This window comes from Acomys minous (genome assembly GCF_964271855.1).
Source record: "Acomys minous genome assembly, chromosome: 17".
NCBI classification, from domain to species: Eukaryota; Metazoa; Chordata; class Mammalia; order Rodentia; family Muridae; genus Acomys; species Acomys minous.
This window is the reverse complement of record NC_140500.1, coordinates 58,991,739-59,017,468: the sequence shown is the minus strand read 5'-3', so window position 1 is coordinate 59,017,468 and position 25,730 is coordinate 58,991,739. Positions and strand designations below refer to the sequence as shown.

General features: G+C 39.8%; 1 protein-coding gene across 2 annotated transcripts in view; it reads right to left on the bottom strand.

Annotated features, from left to right (window-relative positions):
• The window catches only part of EXOC6B (exocyst complex component 6B), a 434,863-nt gene that overhangs the window by 141,550 nt on the left and 267,583 nt on the right, over positions 1–25,730 (bottom strand). For both annotated transcript variants that reach the window (XM_084764962.1, XM_084764963.1), the window contains exon 19: positions 6,457–6,598. In XM_084764962.1, coding sequence (XP_084621088.1) covers positions 6,457–6,598 — 142 coding nt within the window. The remainder of the gene's footprint in view (positions 1–6,456; positions 6,599–25,730) is intronic.

Below are 25,730 nucleotides of genomic sequence, written 5' to 3'. Positions count from 1 at the left end.
ATCCTGAGAGAAAAAAAAATGATCCACGAGAACCTACTAGTGACAGATTCCAGTCACTGTATAAAGCAAGAAAAGAAATGACACCTAAACATAAGTGTGGTTGTCTTGCTGAGTTGAAAAGACACAAATGAGAGTCCAGGAGGCATGCTGTGGTTCTTTAAAACTCAGTCGCAGAGAAGGGGTCTTGGTGGAGCCAGTGCTGTAGCTCAGAAGTACAGCACATGCCTAGCACAGGCAAGACTCTCGGTTCTAAATCAGCACTGGAGGAAATACAATCAATACTCAAGGATTTCACCTTCATTCAAACAATGCAAAAAAGCTGATAAAAAGTCAAGTCACTAGATAGTAAAAGAACAGAGCTGATGCTGAAAATGACAAGTGTCTCACTGGATACTTGGTGATGCACTGCTGTGATCAAAATACCTGACTCAACCAATTTAAGGAACATAAGGTTTAGCTGAGGTTTCAGTTTCCAGGATTTCTTCCCCCCTCTTATGGGGAAAGCATGGTAGCATTCCCAACAGCACAAGCATGTGGCAGAGATCCCTCACCACATAAGAGGTCAGAATGCACAGCATTCTGGAATCAAGGTCCACAGATAAAGTTTAAAGCTTGCCCCTTGTAATCTGCTTCTATGAGCCTCAAGTCCAATGTCTCAAAGGATAGCATCCCCACCTGCGGAACAAATCTCAGATTAAAACTGTAACAGGCACAAAATTGGGTATTTGGAGAAAGGAAGTTCCCAAGCTGAGAAGAGAGCCACAACAAATACACAGACCGATCTGTACGGCTCCAGGTACACTTGGAGTTTCCAACAACCAGGATGGAAAGATCTTCCACTCTTCAGCATGCAGGACAGAATCTTGCAGAGGGCTTTGCTTTGAAACTGTGCATGGTGGTGAAACAAAAGGCTGCTACAGAACCCCCGAACGCTTAAGAGCATCACTTGAGTGTCTCCAACTAATTCCAAGTTACTTACATGGAATTTTAATCTTTAAAATTTAAACACCAAACTACATGAAAAATAAATTCTCATGAATTCAGTAAAATGCTAAAAATAAAAATAATTATAAAATGTAACTCAGAACCAGGGGAAATATTAATCAAGGAGTAATGCGGAAAAACACAGAGATATAGGAACTATTTGAATAGCTATTATTTAAATGTTTCTTATGTCAAAGAGGATAAAGAAGATGAGAACTATGGGGAAAAACTAGTAGAGACCCACATCAAATCAAATTTAAAAATTGATCTAACAAAATATGTAGAACACAAACTTAAGAACTGTCTTAGTCAGGGTTTCTATTGCTGTGAATAGACTCTATGACCACAGCAAACCTTATTAAAAAAATAATTCAGAGGTGGTTTGCAGTTCAGAGGTTTAGTCCATTGTCAGCATGGCAGGGAGCATGGCAGCACGCAGACAGACACCATGCTGAAGAAGTAGCCGACAGGTCTATATCTGGATCCAAAGGCAGAAGGAAGAGATTGTCACACTGGGTCTGACTTGAGCATCTGAAACCTCAAATCCCATTCCCAGGGACACAGTTCCTCCAACAAGGCCACACCTCCCAATAGTGCCATTGCCTATGAGCCTGGGGGGGCCATTTTCATTCAAACCACCACAAGCGTAATTCCTAATATTAAAATATTCAAATTAGAAAGAATAAAATCTTAAAGTATCTAAATTTCTACCTTACTTTAAAAATAACAGCAAGTTAGCTAACCTTAAAGGGAAGAAAATCATAAATCAATGAGACAGAAGAAAATAGGCTTGCTGTCTCTGCATACACACTCAGGCCTTTTTTTTTTTTTTTTTTTTTTTTTTTTTTTTTTTTTTTTTTTTTTAATATGCAGTCCCTCTACATGAGCTGGCTTTGGCTTCCCCATGTTATGGAGGCCTTGGACTCTAGAAGCAGCATTTCACTGAGCACAGGGATGTTGTATCTTCTCTCCAGGTCTAGTCTCACAAGTCAGTAAGGGCTATTGCTTCCATATTCTACTGATTAGCTATAAAGTCAGAAACCTGCCTATCCTCAAGAGGGAGAATCTGAGAGAGATGCCATCTCTTAGTGACACAGCCTCATATCTCTAGGAGAAGGTATGGCAGAAGCACTGCTGGAGATACCCGAACAATGGATCCGCACTATGGAACTGGTGTGATACATGACATCATTTCCCAGTAGCCTAAAAATCTGCTTCCTGTAATTTTTTTTAAAGATAATTTTTTTCTTTATTAATTTATTCTTGTTACATCTCAATGGTTATCCCATCCCTTGTATCCTCCCATTTTCCCCTTATTCCCCTCCCCTATGACTGTTCCTGAGGGGGACCTCCTCCCCCTGTATATGTTCATAGGGTATCAAGTCTCTTCTTGGTAACCTGCTGTCCTTCCCCTGAGTGCCACCAGGTCTCCCCCTCCAGGGGACATGGTCAAATATGAGGCACCAGAGTATGTGAGAAAGTAATATCCCACTCTCCACTCTACTGTGGAGAGTGTTCTGTCCATTGGCTAGTGGCATGAATATAACAAGAGGTTCTTTTAATTCCTGTGTATTTGAAATTCTTTTATTAGCTTTCATTTTTCAGGTTTTTTTTTTTTTTTGAGAGATTCAGAACTTTACTTACGTTGACAGGTTCCTTTTTTTTTTCTTTTTCTTTTAGAACTTTGAATATGTCACTGCATAGTGTTCTGATTTGCATGTTTCTAAGTTCCAAGTATCCCACATGCCTTTTCCCACTTTGGCTGATTTTTTTCCTTATTCTGTTTTGTTAGTAATCTGATTATGCTTTTGTGTGGCTTTCTTTGTGATAAACCTGATAAAGAGGTTTTTAAGCGTCTCAAAAAAAAAAAAGTCAGCACCCTTTCTTAAATGTGGAAAAATGTTATCAGTCATTTATTTTAGCATTTATTATTTTTTGAGAGATGTTTTTCCTACATAGATCAGATTTCCCTGGGATTCACTATGAAGCCCAGCTCAGGCTGAACTTGAACTCACAATGCTCCTGCCTCTTACCTTCTGGTAGCTAAAATTATAACACGTTACTTCCAAAATTACTAAATGTATAGCACACATTTCCACATCTGTATCATTAGTAGGCTCATTAATACTTCCTGCTGACTTCAAATTCTGTTATGTGTCATATTTTGGAGTTCCTTGCACATGACTTTATTGGGCTTGTTTGGGGGATTTTGGAGTTTTGGGGGGTTTTGTTTTGCTATAAAATTGTGGATACTACATGTTTGAAAGTGTGTTGAGTGTTCTTCAAAAAAGACTAAGTTTCCCGGAGTGTTTATTTTACTTTCAGAGTAGCATCAAGTCTTGCTGCTAGATTTAATTAAGGTGGGGCAAGACTGCCCCTGGGTTGGTTTTAAAAATATGTAAGAAACTCAAATAACTGTAGCAAGAAAAGAGTAAGGTTTTATTGTTGTTGTTGCTGTTATTATTTTGTTTTAATGGACAAAGAATCTGAATAGACATTTCTCAAAAGATGATATGGGTGATAAATAGGTGACAAAACTAGTCAGAACTGGTTAGAACTACAGGTCAGAGATACACACAGCTACGACAGACTATCAGTGCACATCTGTGGAACTAGCTATTATTAAACAGACAACAGAGGCTGGAGTGCTCAGCTCAGCACTTAGACTGGCTGCTCTTCCAGAGGACCAGGTTCAATTCTCAGAACCGACATTGTGGCTCAAAACCAAGCAGGCAAAGCATTATTAATGCATAAATAAAGCATAGAATTTAAAAAACGATAACAGAGAAGAATTAGAGAGAGCATGAAGGAAACAAAACTGCATGCTGGCAGAATGTGAATTCCTATGTAGCAGCTGATCTACTCCAGAGAAAATGAAATCTCATCCAAAGATATTCCACAGTACACAACAGCTTAGAAATGAACCCAGGTTATCATCTTTGGGTGAATAGATAAGAAACTGTGGCTTCCATCACAATGAACATTACATGGCCTTTACACAGAAAGAAACACTGCCTTCAGGACAAAAAGGAAAACCCGGAGGCCACTATATTAAGTGAAATAAACACAGCACAGAAAGACAAATACTGCATAATTTCACTTAAGTGTGGATCTAGAAAAGCCAAATTCAAAAACGAAGACTGGAGAAGGCAAGGGATGGTGGCTAGGAGAGAGGAGGTACTGCAGAAGCACAGATCAGAGGACGGAAAATTGAAGTTTGATGGCAGCAAGGTGAAGAGATTTATGGTACATCTGGGTGACTACAGCAATATGTATATTCTTGAAAAACTCTGAAAGGAGATCTGAAGTGTAAAAAGAGTGTGGAATAATACAATTTATCAGCTCAATTTAGCCATTCTACAACACACACACACACACACACACACACACACACACACACACACACACACACACACACTTACTTCAAAATATGCTGTAACAATAATTATATACAACTAAGGTAGATGCTGGCAGTTTCTGTGGAGCCTGAACTGCACTACCCTGTGGTCCAATTGATACACAAGATGTTTCCCGGGGAGAACACAATGGCCGCTGGTTGCTGGATCCCTAGCCACCTCCTACACTCCAGTGTCTACTCTGTTGTCTGTCAAGCATCATAGGGTTCCTGAATATGGCAAGCTACTAGTGACCAAAGGCTCCAGTGGCACCCCACTGCAGATGTCCAGAGCCCCTGCTCTGACATCCTAGCTGCCTCATCAGCTCTATACCTCCTATCTGTTGGGATTTGTAGTCCTGGTTTTACTGGTGACAGAGTGCTGTTATGTTGCTATTAAAGAGAATTTGCAGGTGAAGGCCAAGGCAAATGCAGCAGCTTCTGTACTACTGCTCTCAGAAAGGCCACAGCTTGTACGGCCTGTTGTCCAGTGCATAGACATAGGTGTCTCACATAGTTGCCTAATTTTACAGATGTTTATGGTGGTACTTTATGATGGTTGGAAATGGAAACCCTATGAATGTTATTTAAAAGACCACCAAAGGATACAGACTGACTGCTAATGTAAGTGTCAAATGCAGGGAAACAATTAAACAGTCCTACTCAGCTGCAACACCTATGAATCACTACAATTACCAGCATGGAAAGATATGGATAAAAAGGTGCATGTGCGTGGCAACCAGCAGTTGTCTAACTGGACTTTAGGCCCACTCAACAGAAGGGAAATCGTGCCTGATACTGGAAACCTAGGCAGCTTCCTAGGGCCAGTGAGGTCAATGACTTCAGAAGGGAATCTTCCGCCTTTTCTTTGCCAGACCAGCATAAACCTGTACCACATTCTAAGCCTTATTCTTTTTTAAAAATACATTTTATCAATTTGTTAATATTACATCTCAATTATCCTATCTCTTGTATCCTCCCATTCCTCCCTCCCTCCCATTTTCCCCTACTCCCCTCCCCTATGACTGTGACTGAGGGGGACCTCCTCCCCCTGTATATGATCATAGGGTATCAAGTCTCTTCTTGGTAGCCTGCTATCCTTCCTCTGAGTGCCACCAGGCCTCCCCATCCAGGGGATGTGGTCAAATATGGGGCACCAGAGTTCGTGTGAAAGTCAGACTCCACTCTCCACTCAACTGTGGAGAATGTCCTGTCCATTGGCTAGATCTGGGTAGGGGTTTGAAGTTTACTGCACGTACTGCCTTATTCTTATACCCACAGATAAATTTATCTACCACCTCTCAACAAAGAAGCCTCTCTTTACAGCAAATGGAGGTCTCTGCAGAGAACCATAACTGGTCATAATGTAGAGATCAACAGATCTTAGGGAGACCAGCCTAAAGGGATACATCTTACAATATTGCATCTATGGCTTGGGGAACATGGAGAAGAAGGGACAGAAAAATTGTGATGGACAGAACACCAGGGAGTCTAATGTGAAAAATCTCTCTTAGAGATAGATGCGTAAACAAGACCAAAACAATGGCAATACCAAACAGTCATGTTAACAAGGAACTAGGAGCATCTCACAGTCACACTTCTGTACAATAACTACAGGCAATAGTGACTGTTGGGAGAATTAGCCTCTCCTAGGGATGAGCTCCCTTATGGTTAGCAAGTACAATGTGGGAAGCTACACACACACACACACACACACACACACACACACACACACACACACACACACACATTTGTAACAATAATCATTAAAGAATAAGAAGCTATCAACTTGTAAGTTGAGGGGATCATGGAAGGGGTTGAATGGAAGGCAGCTGGGATGGAGGGATGAAGAAAAGGGAGGGGAAAGAGATATAATTTTATTTCAATTAAAACATACTTTAAAAACTCAATATAAAAAATTAAAATAAACAAAATGTCCTGTAAGAGACCTTTACAATCCAGATATTTTTTGACACCATGAGACACATTGATTGTACAGACTTAAAACTGTTCAGATTTCTTTCACATCAAGAACAATGTTTATAAAACAAGCATGCAGAGACGGGTCACTGACTTACGTTCACATTCTCGGACATCCAGGTTGAACTGCTGTAATGCTCCCAAAGTGAGCTGCCTTACTTCTGCTTCTAGCAAAAGTTGCATCAAGGATGTGGCTAAATGCTTGCAAGCTGACATACAGGCTGTCTGGGCCACCTTTCCCTGAAATACAAACACGTAAACCAGAAAGTTAGTGGATTAAAATGAAATGCCATCTAAATCTATTTATTTGTTTATTTATTTAATTTATTTAAGACAGAACCTCAAATACCCCATGATGGCTTCAAACCTGCTATGCAGCCAAGGATGACCTTGATTTTCTGATTTTACTGTGTTGGAGTTATAGGTGAGCACCACCATGCCTCAGATATGAGGTGCTGTGGTCAAACTGAGGTCTTTGTGCATTCTAAGAAAGCACTCAACTGAATATGGACATCCCTAGATGAGAAAGTTTACTTATTCCAGTCTTCAATTTATTTAAAATTCTTCCTATCATGATACTCACACATCTAATAGCCTTGGGATTAAACATATATTAAAAACAATTATTTTTAAATACGGGCTCCATCGCACCAGTCACTGTAATTAGAACAGTAAGATATATAAGCATATTTTAAAAATTAACAGTAAGGAAGCAATATTCAAAGATGGTAAGTACACTGAGAAAGAATATTACAGAGAGAATAAATATTAAAAAGTCTGTTTCTTTATCCACTCTTCAACTGAGGGACACTTAGGCTGTTTCCAGGTTCTGGCTGTTATGAATAAGGCTGCTATGAACATGGTAGAGCATATGTCCTTGTTGTGTGGTGGAACATTTTCTGGGTATTTTCCAAGGAGTGGAATAGCTGGGTCTTGAGGAAGCCTTATTCTTATTTTTCTGAGAAAGTGCCAGATAGATTTCCAAAGTGGTTGTACTAGTTTGTACTCCCACCAGCAATGAAGGAGTGTTCCTCTTTCTCCACATCCTCGCCATTCCAATGGGTGTAAGATGGAATCTCAGAATCGTTTGATTTGCATTTCTCTGATGACTAAAGACGTTGCGCATTTCTTTAGATGTTTCTCAGCCATTCGATAGTCTTCTGTTGAGAATTCTCTGTTCAGTTCTGAATCCCATTTCTCAGTTGGGTTACTTGGTTTGGTGGTGTTTAATTTCTTGAGTTCTTTATAGTTTGGATATTAGACCTTTGTCAGATGTAGGGTTGGTGACAGTGTTTCCTACCTTACAGAAGCTTCTCAGCCTCATGAAGTCCCATTTATTAATTGTTGACCTTAAGGCCTGGGCTGTTGGTGTTCTGTTCAGGAAGTTGTCTCCTGTGCCAATGTGTTCCAGGCACTTCCCCACTTTTTCTTCTAACCGATTAGTGTCTCTGGTTTTATGTTGAGGTCTTTAATCCAGCTGGACTTGAGTTTTGTGCATGGTGACAAATATGGGTCCAATTGCATTTTTCTACATGTAGACATTCAGTTAGACCAGCACCATTTGTTGAATATGCTATTTTTTCCATTGAATAGATTTAGCTTCTTTGTCAAAAATCAAGTGGCCATATGTGTGCGGATTCATTTCTGGGTCTTCGATTCAATTCCATTGATCAACCAGCCTATCGCTGTGCCAGTACCATGCAGTTTTAATTACTATTGCTCTATAGTACAGCTTGAGATTGGGTATGGAAATTCCTCTGGAGGATCTTTTATTGTATAGGATTGTTTTTGCTATTCTGGGTTTTTTGTTTTTTCATAGGAAGTTGAGAATTGATCTTTCAATGTTTACACTATGGAATACTACTCGGCTATTAAAAACAAGGAAATTCCAAAATTTGTGGACAAATGGATGGGACTAGAAATGATCATAATGAGTGTGTTAACCCAGAAGCAGAAAGACTCACATGCTACATATTCACTTATAATTGGGCACTAGCCCAAAAGGCACTTCCCACGAAAGTCTTCACTTACCAGGAGATTGGGATAGATGTTAGGTCATCCTACTGAGACTCTAAGTAAGAGAAATATAGAAGATGGGGAAATAGAAGGAAAGGACACAAAGTGTCCTAGAAACCTGTAAGAAGAACATCGTGATGGGTGGATTGGGGCTCAGGGAGTTCTGCTCAAACTATTGCACTAACCAAGGACAATACAATAGTAAACATCGAACCCCTACTCTGATCTAGCCAATGGACAGGACGTTCTTCACAGTTATGTGGAGAGCAGGGACTGACTCTGACTTGAACTCTGGTGCTCCATATTTGACCACCTCCCCTTGGTGGGGAGGCCTGGTGGCACTCAAAGAAAGAATAAGCAGGCTACCAAGATGAGACTTGATAGCCTATGACCATATAGTGGGGGAGGAGGTCCCCCTCGGTCATAGACCTAGGGGAGGGAAATAGGGTGAAAGTGGGGGGTGGGGGGGGAAGGAATGGGAGGATACAAGTGATGGGACGGCAATTGAATTGTAATCTGAATAAATTAAAAAAAGTCTCTTCCAAAAATTCCTTATAAATTCTACCAATGGTCTCTAGATGTAAATCAGTATTTACTGCTTTATGACTTGTCAGTAAATGCAAAAGAAAAATAGCCTCCAAGGTGTAATTAAAAGAATGAATTTTGTCTTCTTAGAAAAGATTGAGATTTATCAATAAATTCTAAGCTAATTTTTAAAATAGATTTAAAATTAATATTTAACTATCTTTATGAAAACAATTAAAGCACTTACAAATTCACTAATATTACAAACACAGTTTATGTTCCTGGATGACATCAATAATTGCTGTGCTACTTTGCATCAAAAGTGTCCATTATTGGTATTAGGTTATACTTCTGATCTCTGTAAATACTATTCCGAGGGGCCTGGGGTATGGCTCCGTGCTAGTCCACTTGCCTAATAGTGCCTGTGGGCTTGGGATCCAAGTCCAGCACCACAAAGAAGAGAAAACAGAAAAAGAAATGCTGTTATGACTAGTACACAACCAGAAACAAGCTGCTCTGTATGCTAACCTGTGGCCATCCCATGCCATACTTCCTTTATGATGGATTCTGTCATAGTCTGTCACGGAATGTGAGTCCTTGGGATTATGCCTTTAAAGCTCTCTTCCTCCTTAAACAGGAAGTTATCACCCCCTCTTTTCCCCAATATAGGAATATGGAGACTGGAATCATCTCTCATATAGGCACGTTAGGCCAATGCTTAACTTAGGCCCCAACTTGCTACTTTTTTGGTATCTTTATTGAAGGTTTTGGAGGAAGTAGTGTCTGAATATCTTGGCACGTTTGTATGTAGATTTTTATTTTTTATTTTTGCCTGTTCTCATAGATTCCAATTTTAACCATAACTTCCCAGGAATCCCAAATGCCCATTTCCCACGCTGTTCCTCAAGATGCTTCTTCAATACTAAACCACTTTTTCGGACACAGCAGTCACTTTGTTCTCCGCTCTGGCCACGGTCTTCCTAGGCCAACAGCACTGCCATTCTGCAGGGTTCTCCAGCAGGAGACTCTGGGGCTCGTGATTATTTTCCTTCTCTGGGATTGCCACCCTGCACTGTGGCTGTCTAACAGAAAGCATCTAGTCCAGAACTCAAGGTCAAGGCTGGTACTAGTTACTGTGTCATGGTTAGCAGCGGGCATCTCATCTTTTCTTCTGTAATACACTTATGCTAAGTATATATTGTTATCTCTATAGGGTAATCTGAATTTTCTTCCAAAATTTCTAAAGTTTTAGCTATTGTCCTCTGGTCCCATCATGTCCATAAGAATTCCACTACAATTCTTACTATCCCCTCAATGTGCATTTGTTCTCTACCAGCATTTAAAAGATTCTTTTTATACTTAAACGCTGGGTTTCATGTGAACTAGGCTGACTTCAAACTAGCTATTTTGATGAGGAGTGGTCTTGAACTCCTGATCCTCATGTCTCTATTGCCCCAGTACTGGGATTAAAGGCATACATACAATAAACCACACACACTTTAGGCAGTGCCAGGAATGAACCCAGGGCTTGATGGGTGCTAGGTGACTATTCTACCAACTGAGCTATATCCTAACTCCATTAAGACTTCCTTTTCTCTACATTTAACATCAGCAACCTCATCATTATTTACCACCAAAAAGTGCTCTTTCACTGTACTATACAGGTCTCTATGAGCTTGCAGTCTGGAATACGGCATCTTCTCTGGTGAGGAGGCACCTTGGGCACCACTTCCGTGAGTGATGCTTCTGTACTGCTATCTCTTTCTCCTCAGCTAGCACACTGAGAGTTGATAGGTCCACTTAAGACGCAGTTAATTGCATGTTGGGTTTTCCTATGATGCAGTCAGGAGAAACCATAGTTGAAATCTTGATTTTTTTTTCCTGAGGGCTAGTGAGATGTAACATAGTGCTTTTGTGATGCTGGACAGCAGTGGCAATGGCTATCCACAGACACAGGATATCAAGAGCTGACAGCATGCATGATAAATTGATGTTGAATGTGTTTATGCATTGTCAACTTCCTGTTGTTCACTTAGGATAGGTTTGTTAGGACGTAGTCTCACCAGGTGAATAAAATGCATCTTAGATCTTTCAACTATGTTCTATGCTCAACAAATTTGCTTGGGGTGGGAGGTAAGAGATCCTTTCTATTTTTTTTCCTCCTACTTCCCTCTGTTTTTTGGGCCAGATCTTGTGATATAGTCAAGGCTAGCTCAAATCTGAACTCCCATTTCTACTTACCAAGTAGAACTAATAATAAGCTCAGCTAATCTGGGTGCTTCCTACAGAACTGATCTTGAGTTACTCATCCTGAACTCATCGGTATTGAGTCCATTGGTCAATGTATTTAACGCACATTTTAGAACTCAGGTAATAAAACCAGTTGCAGTAGTACACAACTGGAATCCTAACACTCAAGGGGTAGGAGTCCAGGGTTTGAAGCCAGCCCAGTGTAAGACACACCACACCTGCTGCTCCACCCCCATATGAGCCTTTAATTGCAGATTTTGATATTTTAGAATAAATAATCTTAATCCTGTTCAAATACCTCATCTTTTTTGCTATTTTCCTACCCTGAAAGTTTGTTATTGTTGTTGTTGTTTGTGGTTCTTGCTTTTGTTCATTTCCTTGCCTTTTTTAAAAACATCAACCTGTGAATCATCTCAGGATCTGCACTAATCAACTATATAAATTTTTATTGTAAGTACTTTTTTCCTTTTTATTAGCATTTTAGAAAGTCTTGTTTTGTACTTATACCTTGCAGGTGAGAGATTATTCAGTCTCTAGATTAACTTCTCAGCCCCAAAAGAGTTTGGAAATTAAGATATAGCAAGAAGCTAGACACTTGGTTTATTTAGACTTGTTTTGGAGCTTTTTTTTTTTTTTTTTACTATGGATCTATGCTCATTTTGCCTTTACTCTCAGCCTTGTTGTTCGTTCCTGTGCATGGTCATTCTGGCCTTTCAACTAAATAGCACAGCTTTCAACAGGCCTCTCCAGGGACACAAACCTCTCTGTATCTGTCTGGAAACTTCTGGAATATCTGCTCAGTTCTCAGTCTTCAGCAACTGTCTTCCAAATCCCCACAGTGTCTATATGCCTGTGTAAGCTTAACAACTAGCCAGCAATCAAGAGTAACTTTTTCTTTTTTCACTTCTTTGGTATTCTGCTTATGTAATTATTGACTTACTGAAGGCCTTACTGGTGGCACATGCCTTTAATCTCAGCACTCAGGAGGCAGAGGCAGGGAGTGTGAGGCCAGCCTGGTCTAAAGAGTGAGCCGAGGACTGCCAGGGCTACATAGAGAAACCCTTTCTTGGAACCCTCCCTCACCCCCCCCAAAAGATTTGACTTATGGATATCACAAACATTGACTGAAGCATCTCCTTCATTAGGCAATACTACTATGGATTCATATTTTCTCAAAAATTTACAGTGGTTTGTGGCTAGAAGATAAGCCCAACGTAAGTGCTACCCAGTCATGTCTTATAGGAATCTGTTTCCCTTTTTAAAAATTTTGTTTTGAACTTTTTCTTTTTAAAGACAGATTCCTGCTCTGTAGTCCAAGGTGACCTCAGACTTGCACCAGTACTTCTGCCTGAGCCCACGTGTGCACCATTACACCCAGAAATTCCAGGGTCTCATTATACAGCCTAGGCTGGCCTCCAACTTGTCAGCCTCCCACTTCAGTCTCGTGGTTGTTGGTATTACCGCATGTGCTACCATACTTGGCTCAGAGTCTTTTTAATTTACCAATTTATATCAACCCAGGCGTGGGAGACAAACCTGTAAGAGTCGTTTAAAGAAAGTCTCTCTAGTCAACAGTTTCCTGTCTCTGAGTACTAAGTACCCAGTACTTTCCATTACCACTTGGCAAACATTTTTGCTTCATAAAAAATCTGATGTCTTTTGAATTAAAATTGACAGGAAAGGATGAAGAGTGAAACCATTAATGAGTGCACGTATATAAACATGCCTACAACACTGGCATTAACCTTTTCTCCATCTTACTATGTGCAAACTAAGATTATTTTAGTGGTTGAGTTAAAAAAAAAATGCTGCTTAGAACACAGTTCCTTACTTGCACTAAGTGCTCACCAAGTGCAATACACATAATTTTTATTCCTATGGTGCTAAGTATGGAAAAGTGGTTTTAAAAAAGCCATGGAGAATATAATCTTAAAATGTGTTTTATGGATACAGAATATTTTATTGCTCATGTCTTCTATAGAATTACATGAATTTCTACTTTTAAACAAAGTAATCCTGTCTGGGGCGGGGAGTGAAAGTCCACTTCCTTCTGAAGCAAATCAAGGGAAGCATGCAATTAAATGCTAAATTGAGCAAAGTAAACACTAAGCCCTATCTGATTTTAGGAAAAAAAAAAAAAAAAGGTTACAAGGCCAAAATAGTTACAGAAGCTTCACATGGCAGGGATAGCTGAGTGAACCTTATCATGTTCCAAGAACAGCAGTGGACAATTCCTCAACCGACTTACATGTCACCATGAACGAAACAAAGTGCTCTACAAAGAACAACTTCTGCACTCTGGGCTTCCATAGAATCAGTCCTCCCAGCAAAACACAAGAACTTCCTTTCTCTCTCCATCACTCCTGTTCAGGTTGCAGGTCAATTTCATTCAGCCTGCCCATTAACACAGACATGTTTTTGAAGGCATTCAGTCTCTGTCATGCTTGCCGTTTTACCAGATGGCAACCTAGATGCCAGCAAATCAGACTCAAATATTAATGAGCAGAAGGTCATGATGAGGTAATCTCCACGGTTCTACTGGTTCCTGTTCTCTGACCCTATCCAATGCCCCCTGCCCTTTTTCTGGGCTCTTTCTACATACATTTACAATCATGGGCTCATTTTCAAGACACACCTCTGGACTGTAATTTCACTTGAAGCGTGTTTTAAGTGGAGGACTCCCAGATGCCAGCTAGCAATCCAAGGGTGACCGACTGACACAAGAGTTCCCAATAAAAGGAGAGAGGGAAACCCACTAAAACCAAAATCTGATTTTGAAATTTGATTTTTAACTACTAGAATGTGGGTAAGAGGAGGAAAAAGAAACCTCTCTTTCAAATTTTCCAATAAGCTATTTAATAAAGCGACAAAGCAGAGCATATTAAAATATTAACCAAAGCTTCCAGGAAAACCTGTATAATCTCAATTGTTTACTCAAGACCTTTACAAACCTCATAAAAAATTAAGTGGGTTTGGAAAAAACACACCACAGCCATAGGAGAAAGTTTACAAAACACAATGGTGCCGACGCCTGCCTGTCTGCCAGCCAGTCCCTTTACCTCCACTGTAGGACTTATTACTCAGCTCCTAACTGGGCCTTCCCTAAGAGTACTTTCCCTCCCAAACACCTCATTAGTGGCCCTGCCTTCTTGCTTTCTTGAGCTAATGCATCCTGTAGCGCTCTGCTTCTGTATTCTCTGCCAGTAACGAATGCTTCATTTCAGAATACTTCAAACCTTGAGGTAATTCTCAGAAGAAACACATTTAAAATCTTCTTTCTGTGAATCTAACCAGAGCCTTAGTTAACCTCAAGATGGGAGGACAGTACAAGAGCAGCAGCAAGTCCACGTGTGAGAATCAATAGGACAACAACACCGGCCCGAAGAGAAGCCAGGCTCTGGCTCACACCGACTGCAGCCCACATCTTGGCCTTTCACTCACATGACCTTAACAGCATTCGTTAATCTTGGTTGGACATACATAGCTCCCTCACAAGTAAACAGGGATGCGCCAGTCTAGATAGACTGTGTACAATGAGTGAAAACGGAATCCAGAGCTATTTAGCCTGCAGCAGAAGGAACAGGTAGCTACTTTGTTACAAGACATTCTTACAAGTCGTGCAATAACCACTGCCCACCACTGAAGAAAACATTGAAGTAAAATTTCTTAAGTTTCCCATGCAGAATTAAATATTCCACATTTCATAAAAAGTAGGTATAGAACAATTCAACATAAAATATTAATCTGAGCTAGGCTCAGCAATAATCAACCTTCCGGCACCATAAAATCTATTCGAGTTCATTAGATTGTAGAAAACAGATAAATGAAAAAAAAATCATTGCTTGAAAAGAAAAATATTCATAAGTCATTCATAACTCAGGAAAATGGGCATTTTCTCTGCACTCCTTTCATTTCCCTTCTGAATAGCTTCGGAAGGGAGCTGTGGAGGGGACTCCAGTGGGCACTGTATAAAGGCTCCAAAATATGTTGACAGAGCAGGAAACCGAAAGGCTGCCTTGTTCACTAGGAATTTGATATCACACAACTCGTTAAAGCCTAATGAAGCCAATAGCTAGTGAAATACACAAACATCTGTTGGCTAGCAGCCCCTTCAGTGTCGCTCGCCTCCAGGACTTCCAGAAGCAGAGACCCAGAAAAGGACAAAAAGCTTCAAAGTGTTAAAATGAAGACCAATGGATTAAGAGACAAAGCCAGAAGCTCAGTGGGAGAAGCTTTGAGAGCACCACTAGTCACGGAGAGTTCTGGACCATCCTGACTAAAGCACGAGTCTATGCTTTGCTGTTTCTCCTCTTTCAGCAGATGGCTGCTTCATTTACTCCCTTCTTCTAGGTTTCCTTTTGATGTAAACATGTAGAACTGAAAGGGTGAGCCACGTGAAGCATCACTTCTGAGATGTTCTGCTAGGTCGAAGCCAGTAAAGACCTCGCAGACCTGAGGTCAGGGAGGGCAGTTTGCTGGGTGATCTTAACTAGCCAACCTGGGCAGATGCAGAGGTGTCCAGACAATTAATAAGGCACAGCCCTAGGTGCTTCTGTCATCAAATTTCTGGAGAACATTAGCTAAGGGGTGACTCCCCCAGAATGTGGCTGGCACATCCCATAGGCTGGGGGCTAGGGTGAATTTATAAATAAAAGAGGACAGGAGAGGGAGCAAGCTGGAGTGCGCGGCATTCTCTTTCTTTGTTTCCCAGCTGACATGATCTAAGTTTCCCAGCAGGATGGACTGGAACCTATGCTATACAACACACAAACAAGTCTTTTCTTCTGTAAGTTCTTTTGTTTAGGTACTCTGTCACAGTGGTGAAAAACTAACACAAAAGGGGTGCTCAGGCCCAGGAACAACTACTGCAGGAACTGAGAACAGACTCTCTCGTTGTCAGGTCTTCAGACCCAACATGGAGGTGGTACAAGTTGGTTCTACTGGGCTGCCAGCTGGCCAATTTTAAAACATCATCATTTGAAGATACATGTAAAAGCCATTGCAAAAGAGCATGGAACCTAATTAAACTCAAGGTAAATTTAACAACTGCCTAAAACATCTATCAAATGTAGGTAATTAGTAACTATTGCTAGAAACATACAAGCTAAGAAAATAGCTTTTATAGTTTTAATAGTTTTAATAACAGCATTCTTAACCTAAAATACTAGATAAAATTTAGAAAATCCTAGGCCAAAGAATGTTTCTGGAGAAACGTAAGATTTATACTTTTCTTTTTTTTAAATATATATTTTATTAATTTATTCATATTACATCTCAATTGTTAGCCCATCTCTTGTATCCTCCCATTCCTCCCTCCCTCCCGCTTTTCCCCTACTCCCCTCCCCTATGACTGTGACTGAGGGGGACCTCCTCCCCCTGTATATGCTCATAGGGTATCAAGTCTCTTCTTGGTAGCCTGCTATCCTTCCTCTGTGTGCCACCAGGCCTCCCCATCCAGGGGATGTGGTCAAATATGGGGCACCAGAATTCGTGTGAAAGTCAGTCCCCTCATTGCTGGTGGGAATGCAAACTAGTACATCCACTTTGGAAATCTATCTGGCACTATCTCAGAAAAGTGGGAATAGGGTTTCCTCAAGACCCAGCTATTCCACTCCTTGGAATATACCCAGAAGATGCTCCAGCACACAACAAGAAAATTTGCTCAACCATGGTCATAGCAGCCTTATTCATAGTAGCCAGAACATGGAAACAGCCTAAGTGTCCCTCAGTAGAAGAATGCATAAAAAAAATGTACATTTACACTATGGAATACTACTCAGCTATTAAAAACAAGGAATTCCCAAAATTTGTGGACAAATGGATTGAACTAGAAATGATCATAATGAGTGAGTTAACCCAGAAGCAGAAAGACTCACATGGTATAAACTCACTTATATCTGGACACTAGCCCAAGGGGCATGTCTCATGAAAGTCTTCACTGACCAGGAAAGTGGGACAGAGGGAAAGACATCCTATTGGGACTCTAAGTGAGAGAAGCATGAAAGAATGGGGAAATAGAAGGATCCAGAGGGTCCTAGAAACCTACAAGAACATTATGATGGGAGGATCTGGGGCCGGGGTTCCTATTCAAACTATGGCAGCAGCCAAGGACAATAAGTGCAGTAAACTTCGAACCCCTACTCGGATCTAGCCAATGGACAGGACATTCTCCACAGTTGAATGAAGATTTATACTTTTAAAAGTTCTAAGTATGTGGGAAAAAAACTAAGCAGATTTGACCAATGTAACAAATATACATACAGAAAATTTAAAAAGAGATAATGTGAAACCACACAGCACAAGTGAAACCAAGTACTTAATTGCATCTTGTTTAAAAAACCTTGACCAAAGACAAAGACAAATCACAAAAAGATAAAAGAAGAAAGTAAATCCATAGAACTATCACATGTTAATGAGAAATATCTTCATACCTAACAGAGTGTCACTTCCTATAAGCATTCTAAAATATAAAGGTCCCAGCTGCCAAGACCTCCTTACAACATGTAACAGTTCACTAAACCATCTAAGAAAACAGTGGCGTAAATACCAAAACACAAGAACAACTGATCCTCATAGAACATACTGAGATGGGCACATCAAGCCTAAAAAAGGAACAATGGTAAGTAGGCTAGAATAACCCTGCAGTGATGTGAATACACAGCTACAAACTAGAGGCTGCATGATGGTTAGTCACGATACACACCTAACGTTGGAACATCAAACGACAATGCTCCAAAGCCCAAAGAACTCTCCAACATTAGCATTTTCTCTCTTCTAATTATTTAACAATGGGTTCCATTGCAGCATTTTCATACTTTCATTTCCTTACACTTCAATCTGATGTGTGTCCCTCCCTCTCAACACAAGCAGGTGTGCAGTGGAGCTTAAACTTTTTGACACCCTAAATAAAATAAAGTATTCATGTGATCATAGATCTGAACACAAAAGTTAGAATTATAAATTTATAAAAATTATAGGAAAAATGTACCCGTTATACTAAGGAAATATTTTATATAGCATACATATTCTAATGACTAAATTCAAAATTTATAATGCTGAACCTAATACAAATAAAGTCTTCTGTTAATAATGGTCTGGTTAAGAAAAGTAAAAGGAATAGGCATAAAAAAGATATTTAGATTAAATAATACTGGTAACAATGTACCATTAATTTTGTAATTCCTCAACAATGACAAAAAATCTACTTTAAAATAAGGGAGAAGATCTAATATACATATGACAGAAAACTACAAACAAGCAAAGAGAACTCGGGAATGCCCATTGCAATGTGTTAGGGAGACGGAAAGCAAACACTCAGGAAAATACCAATGTGTGTTACTGAAATGCTACACTAAATTACAAAATATGACAAAAGTAAATGTTGATAATAACTTTTCATAGTTGCTTCTCTTATACACTGCTTTTGGGAAAAATTAACATCACAACACCTTTCAGAAAATGTGTCTATTTCTTAAAAAGCAGAAGACACTCATTTTTGACACAGAATAGAAATTGAAATAAGCAGAAGCCACCTACTAGTTTTAAGATCACACAGAAAAGAAAACTAGATACTATTTAATGTAACTATAAGCACAGAACAAGTTACATGACAGGTGCCTATAATCCTAGCACTTGGGTTTATACTACTGTTTGAGGCAATAGTAGGGCAAGTTCTAGGCCAGCTTGGGCTGTACAGAGTTTCAGACCAACATGGGATATATTTGACTCCACCTCAAACTTAAGTAAATAAGTGAATAAATAAAGATAGCAAGTTGGGAAAAAATTTAAAACTATACTAATATACCTAAAAAGTATTTTGTCAATGTTATACATCTACATGGCCATACAGAAAATGGCCAGCAGCAGGGTAGCTGTGTGTAGCACATCTATATCCCAGCACTGAGGATGGCTAGGCAGGAGGATCAGGAGTTTAAGTTAATCCTCAGGCACCCGGTGAATTACATGAGATTCAATACACAAACAAGCAATAAATAAACCAACAAGGGCAGATGACGTGGCTCTGCAGGTAAGGCCTCTTGCTGAGAAGCTGTTTGTAGGCAACATTCCCAGAAGTTGCTCTTCTGAATTCCATCAGTCATGGACAAATACAGCCAGTGAGCCAGATCCACAGTCTCTACAGCCATTGAGTTATTAAGAAATGTTCGTGGAAAGCTGAAGCTGCACTTGTTCTCTATGTCCAGGTACTTTCCAGTGAGCACAAATCCTGAAGTGTGGTCCCACTGTGTGTGTAGCATTGCACCATGTTATGCAACCTATCTCCAGACTATTGACAGCATGCAGCAGCCATGCACAAGTTACACACAAATAGGAAAACCCTTGTGGTCAGGTGCTTGGGTGTCCACAGAGTCTCATGGCTACTAGGCGAGGAGGGGCTTGAACCAGTCTCCCATGCATACCTGAGGTTGGTGATCTATGTCACAGACCACAGAGTCTCAACTTCATTTCCAAAGACATGTTCCGTGATTCTTGATTGGACAATTCTAAAATACCATTTTCCTTTTTTATAAAAATCATCTCAGACTATAAAATAAAGTTGTCTACCTTATCATAACGCTTATGTGATTTCAGTACTTCAACTTGTCTTTGTGCTTACAGTTAAGCTGGTATCAAGTCAGCATTATTTTACATGAGCAAGCTACTACACATAAAGAGAGATTTTTGTGTAATTGTATGAAGTTAAAGTCAAATTAGCCTGCGAAACAGTCCAAAGACAGTCCCACTGGAGGCTAAATGTGAAGGAAATCACACCAACATCTTGAAACTTACTATAAAATCCAGGCTAGATATAGCGATTTAGTAAGCAAAACAATAACACTGAAAATATGAAGCCAGTGTTGTTCATTTTAATTTTATTGGCTGCAAATATTTAAATTTGTTACCATTTTAGAACAGCATAACTGTATATTTATGTCATATTTTATATTATATAAGATATATATTATTTATAAGGTATTTATGCCTACTTCATATTTATTATATATGGGTAATACTACTAAAAATAAGAAAGTTTAATTGAAATTTTATCTTCAGAAATCTGAGTAATTTAATAAAATAAAATAAAAATTAAGTTCCTGAGCATGGGGGAGCTTTACTCTTTGTTTACCCCCTTCACCTCCCACGTACATTTCTGAGACATTTCAAACAAACGAAAGGATTTACTGGATATGAACTTCAATTGATTCTAAAATTTTAACTAAAGTTTGTTGGCTTTAGCTCTAGAGTCATCTTTGATAGATGGCTGATATACAATGGGCTTTTGTGCATTCAAATAAATTTACAATTATGTATCTATCCAGCTGAAACTGACAGCTGCATATTTTAACCCTTCATGTCTTGAAATTGCTATCCTATGCAGAATGTCTTTTATATCCTTGTTTAACCCAGCAAATTCTTTTTCTAGGCTCATTCCTGTTCTGTAATACCTAATCAAATGAAATAAACAGTAACCAAAGGAAAAATAGCAATTGTAACAGTTTATTTCCCAAATTCTTTGCCTGAAACCACATACTCTATGACCTGAATTCTAGATAATCCAGATGGCACTATTATGGGAAGATTTATCTTAGGAACTACCTGCTTGTAGCCAAGCCACAAAATCAATGCCATGTATCTTAGTTATTGAGTGTGTGTGTGTGTGTGTGTGTGTGTGTGTGTGTGTGTGTGTGTCTGTGTGTGTTTATGTGTATTACAACAGTATGCATCATTCTGAAATCAAGTTCCGCTTCATTGCAGCTGCAACAATGAACAACTCCAAAATCACCATGGATAAGTATAGCATAAGGCAAGCATGTTCTCTGATCTGTTTAGGGCTCAGATGCAATACTTAGATTGGGTGCTAAAGATTGTAAAACATGAACCTCCTCAAGATCCACATCTTTGTCCCTCTGTGCCTGAGTATGGAAACTAGTCACATCTCTGGAACACAGCTTCTGTGTGCTACTTCTGAGGAAACACAAGAAGATTTCACCTCAATGATGTTGGTCTCTTAGTCACCACTAATTTCTCAGTTTCAACTATCCAGTGCCAACTGTCCCAGCAAGCAAAGGTTTTCCTTTAGTGGTTCTGGTGTCTTGCTAACCATGCATTATTCTTCAGCTCCAGCTAACCAGAACCACACAGATTCTTAACTAAATATATGCAACGAACCCAATAAACATTAAATTATTCTAAAACTTGTTTCTGGAACGTCACAAGCCCAGGTCTCTCTATCTTTGCATTTCTCTTAACACTCTTATTTTCTAAGATCCCACAGAAAAGCTCACCAAAACTAATACTCAGTGGCTTTTCTAGACCAAAGGTCTAAAATGATTCTACAACCCTCCAAAAACATGGTCAGCTCTGTCACAGCAATACCCTACTCCTGGTACTAATCGCTGTCCTCCTCAGGGTTATAGATGCTATGACAAAACACCATGACCAAAAGCAACCCAGGGAGGAAATGGTGTATTTGGCTTACACTTCCACTTTGTAGTCCATCACTGAAGGAAATCATGGCAGAAGCCTAAACACGGCAAGAACCTGGAGGTGGGAATGGATGAGGAGGCCATGGAGGAGTGCTGCTCACTAGCTTGCTCTTTGGGGCTTGCTCAGTCTGCTTTACTATAGCAACCAGGACCACTATTCCAGAAGTAGCCACACACACAATGGCCTTGGCCTTCCCACATCAACCACTAAGTGAGAAAACGTCCTACAGTCCTGTTTACAGCCCATTCATACTGAAGTGTTTTCTTAATTGAGGACTGTATCTCTCTACTTACTCTAGCTTGTGCCAGCTTGATAAAAACCTAGCCAGCAGAAAAAGTTTACTGGGAAATTTCCAGGTTCTACACTGCTAGTAGCAGTTAACTATGATGTGTCAAGTTTTACAGTGGAACAAAATAGAATGTCAACAATTATTTTTAAAGGTCATTGAAACCCCCCTTCATCTACCTACTTAACTGGGAAGCCATTTTTTTTTCATGTATTCCAACAAAAACAGCACATGGCATAAGAACAATTCTGATGCAGACATCAAAACTGCAGACAGAAATTCAGAAAAACAGAATAAATATGGTTATGGCTTTTGAACAATATTTGATTCATGTCAACCCTTATATAAGTATAAATATGTATTTCAAGGTTCCTTCACTATGATTGTCCCATAGAGTAAACATTAACAGTTGCCCCCAGGACAAGTAAAGTCTTTGGCATTTAAGCAATATGTGGATTACACAAAATTTAAGGAATCCCAAATCTTAGGGATAGCTATGATTACCTCCCTTTTTTGAAGGAGGATGTATAATAAATCAATTAACTCAGAGGCTTAAAACAATTCACAGGTACTATGTTACACTTAGGCATCAGAGGCCAGCATGGGTCCCACACAGCAAGTGTCAAGAGCTGCATTCCTTTTGAGGATTCTGTGGAGAAAAAGGTAGTTCTTTTTTTTTTTCTTCCTTCCTTTCCATTTTTTCTTTTTCTTTCGTTTTCTTTTTTCCCAGTTTCTAGGGGATACCTGCACTCCATGTCTCATGCACCATCACAGACCTCTACTATGTCCTATGTCCCCTCCTCTGACATTCTACCTTCCTCTTATGAGGACATTCCATTCATAGAAGGAAGATGGCATAAGTGTTAGGGCTAAGAGAGAGAAAATATTCTGGCAGTCTGGAGCCAGGGAATACAACAAAGACACTGCACACCAAACATAACACAAGAGATTTACTGGGAAGGAAAAACACAAAGGATACACAGCCTCAGCCCGAGGAGAAACAGCATGGAACTGGAGAAAAGGCAGACATTATATAGGGTTTCTTTATGGGTGGGGCTTTCCAAGGTGGCCGAGGATTAAAGCAACTATGTGGCCTAATCTTGGGGCAAGCTCAGGGATTGGTAGGATTTCTATGGCCTGATAATGGGATCTTTTCCCCTGTAGAGCGGGGCTTGGATGCCACAATAGTCTGGCAGGGGGGTGGAGCCTGATGGCATGGGGTCTCCCGGGGCAGGGCCAGGGAAAGCTGAACTGCCCTGTCCTCTGAGTTGGGGTGAATAGTCAACAGACAGGATCATATCTTCCTTAGGCCTCTTAGCTTAATGCTATCTGCAAAGTCCTATTTGCCATGGAGCTGACAGGATATTTGAGTATGAATATCTTTGAGAGATCAATATTCTATCTATAACAAAACATACATTGAACACTTTAAAATCATAAGGGTGGCTAATCTAATAAAAATATGTACACAGATACCTCAAAAAGTAGCAAATAGAAATGGCCAATAAGAATATAAAATGCTGCCTGATTTAATCATTTTTCAAAATAATCAGTTAACAAAAATGAAAAAATAAAACTACTATATGCCTAACAGGGTTAAAATAAGAAGGAAGATAATTCTGAATGTTGTGGATCAGCTAAGGATTCTGGCATCCTACCACAAAGAATATAAATTGCTATAATCCTTTGAAAAACTGTTTTGAGTAGATTGGGACATTTTAATATCCTATGACATGCCAATTTCACTCCCAAGTGCTCGAAATATTTACTAACCCAGACATGATGGCACATGCCTATAATCCCAGCATTTGGGTGGCAGATGTAGATCAAGGTCATACTCAGCTATATAGCATATACCAGACTAGCTCGGGGTACACAGCAAGAGATGAGTGAAAACAAACAAAGAAAAGTTAAATGTTCACCAAAATTCATAAACAGTGAGTTTCACGGCAGCATCACTGCTAATAAATAACAACGGAAAACAGCTCAAATGTCGTGCAGCTCTAAGCTGTGAAATGGTGATCACCTCACAGACAGGGAAGTGGACAGGGATAGTAAGACTGAACAAGGAGTAAACACAATGCCATCCTACAGACTAGCCAGGCCAAGCGAGAAACACAAATACATCTAATGGAAAGGGGGAAAGCTATGGAGGACATGGTTAAAGGGGCACATGAAAGGGTCTTGTAAAAAACTAGTGACACTCTAGTCCTTGACTTTGGTGCTGGTCACTGGCTATGTCTACTCTGCAAAGACTTAAACAGAAGAGACACAATTTGCTCATTTTCAGACATATTTCTAATTTTTTGAACGACAAGTTATTTTCTAAAGGACAGACTGTTTTAAAAGTATATTGGATTGGGGGTTTGGGGAGGAGGGGTTGGAGAGAGAGCACAGGGATCAAGTATGCACACTGCTCTTAAAAAAGTAAATCTTTTTGAGTGGGGTGTGGTAGGTCATGCCTGTAATCCCAGCATTCAGGGAGGCAGAGGAAGGCAGATCTCTATGAGTTAGAGGCCTACAAAATGAGTCCAGGACAGCCAAGGCTACACAGAGAACCCGTCTCGAAAAAAACATTAAAAAAAAAAAAGTACTAGAATTGGAATGTAAAGAATTCAAATTGCAGAACAAGCAGGTAATTTATATTCCTAATCCCACTACATGGGAATAGCTCTGAGACTGGCAGAGATATGAATGTAAACACATAGAGAGGCCCCGTGTTGGCCACAGATTCTCTGTGACTTAGTACTAGAGGCTACTCTTAGTAAAGCATGAAGGAAGATTTGCAGATGCCTTACATCGACTCATATAATGAGCAGGAAACTAGCTTTAATTGTTCTGTGCATCCCGCACACCTCATACAATTATAATGTTACAACTGTATAATGTGAGAAATTATGTTTTCAGAACAAAATAACCGGATACCAATGCTGGATCAGACCTGACAGGATTCAGGTCAGGTCAGCATGAAGGATGCTGACATCCTGCATCCTCCTAGCTCCATCCCTGAATGACTCTGTTGTTGTTACCCATCAGATTTGGACTGCTTCCCAGACAACATTGTAGAAAACTTCTGATCCAATTTGGACCACCATTTCAATCTCCTACTAAGCCTGGAATCTTTCAACATTTAGAAACTGGACCACAAATGCAATCCCTGGCTTGCTTAACCATTTTCTCCAATCGTTTTGGGCCCCTTCCAAGGTATTATTCGCCCCAATTCAGCCTGAAGAAACCTTAAGAGAACGATGTCCATTCCCTCTAAAGTGTGTGTGTGGGGGGAGGTGGGGTGGTTACATAGGTTTCTGTTTGCTCTCTTGGTCTACAAATGCTTATTCTCATCGGGTGGCGGTCATAAGTGACTATTGGTCTTATACAGAGAAAAACTAGGTGAAACTCAGGGACATCTCTCTTTTCCTTTATCTTGCATATGTAGGTAAGGAGATAGGAGATGAAAAGAAAAAAAGGGAGATATAGGAACATAGAGGGAGGACAGAACAAAAGCTAGATGACTGAACCTACTCCTTAACTCAAGGCCTTGATTATTACTCATAATGAGGGTTACGTCTAAGTCATTCTATAGAATTTAGTATATTGACATAAAACACAGGCATGTCAAATATTTGTCAGGTTTTAGCACAAGAATATATATCGTAAGTCTAACAGATAGATATGACTCTATTGATATATGAGGTAAAATAGTTGAAGAAGGTCTTCAAAAGCCTCAGAGACACCCAGAATATGGCATTTAAAGTTGTTTTTATAATTCTGAATTTCTTTGACAACAAGACAAGTTAACTCCTGACAACA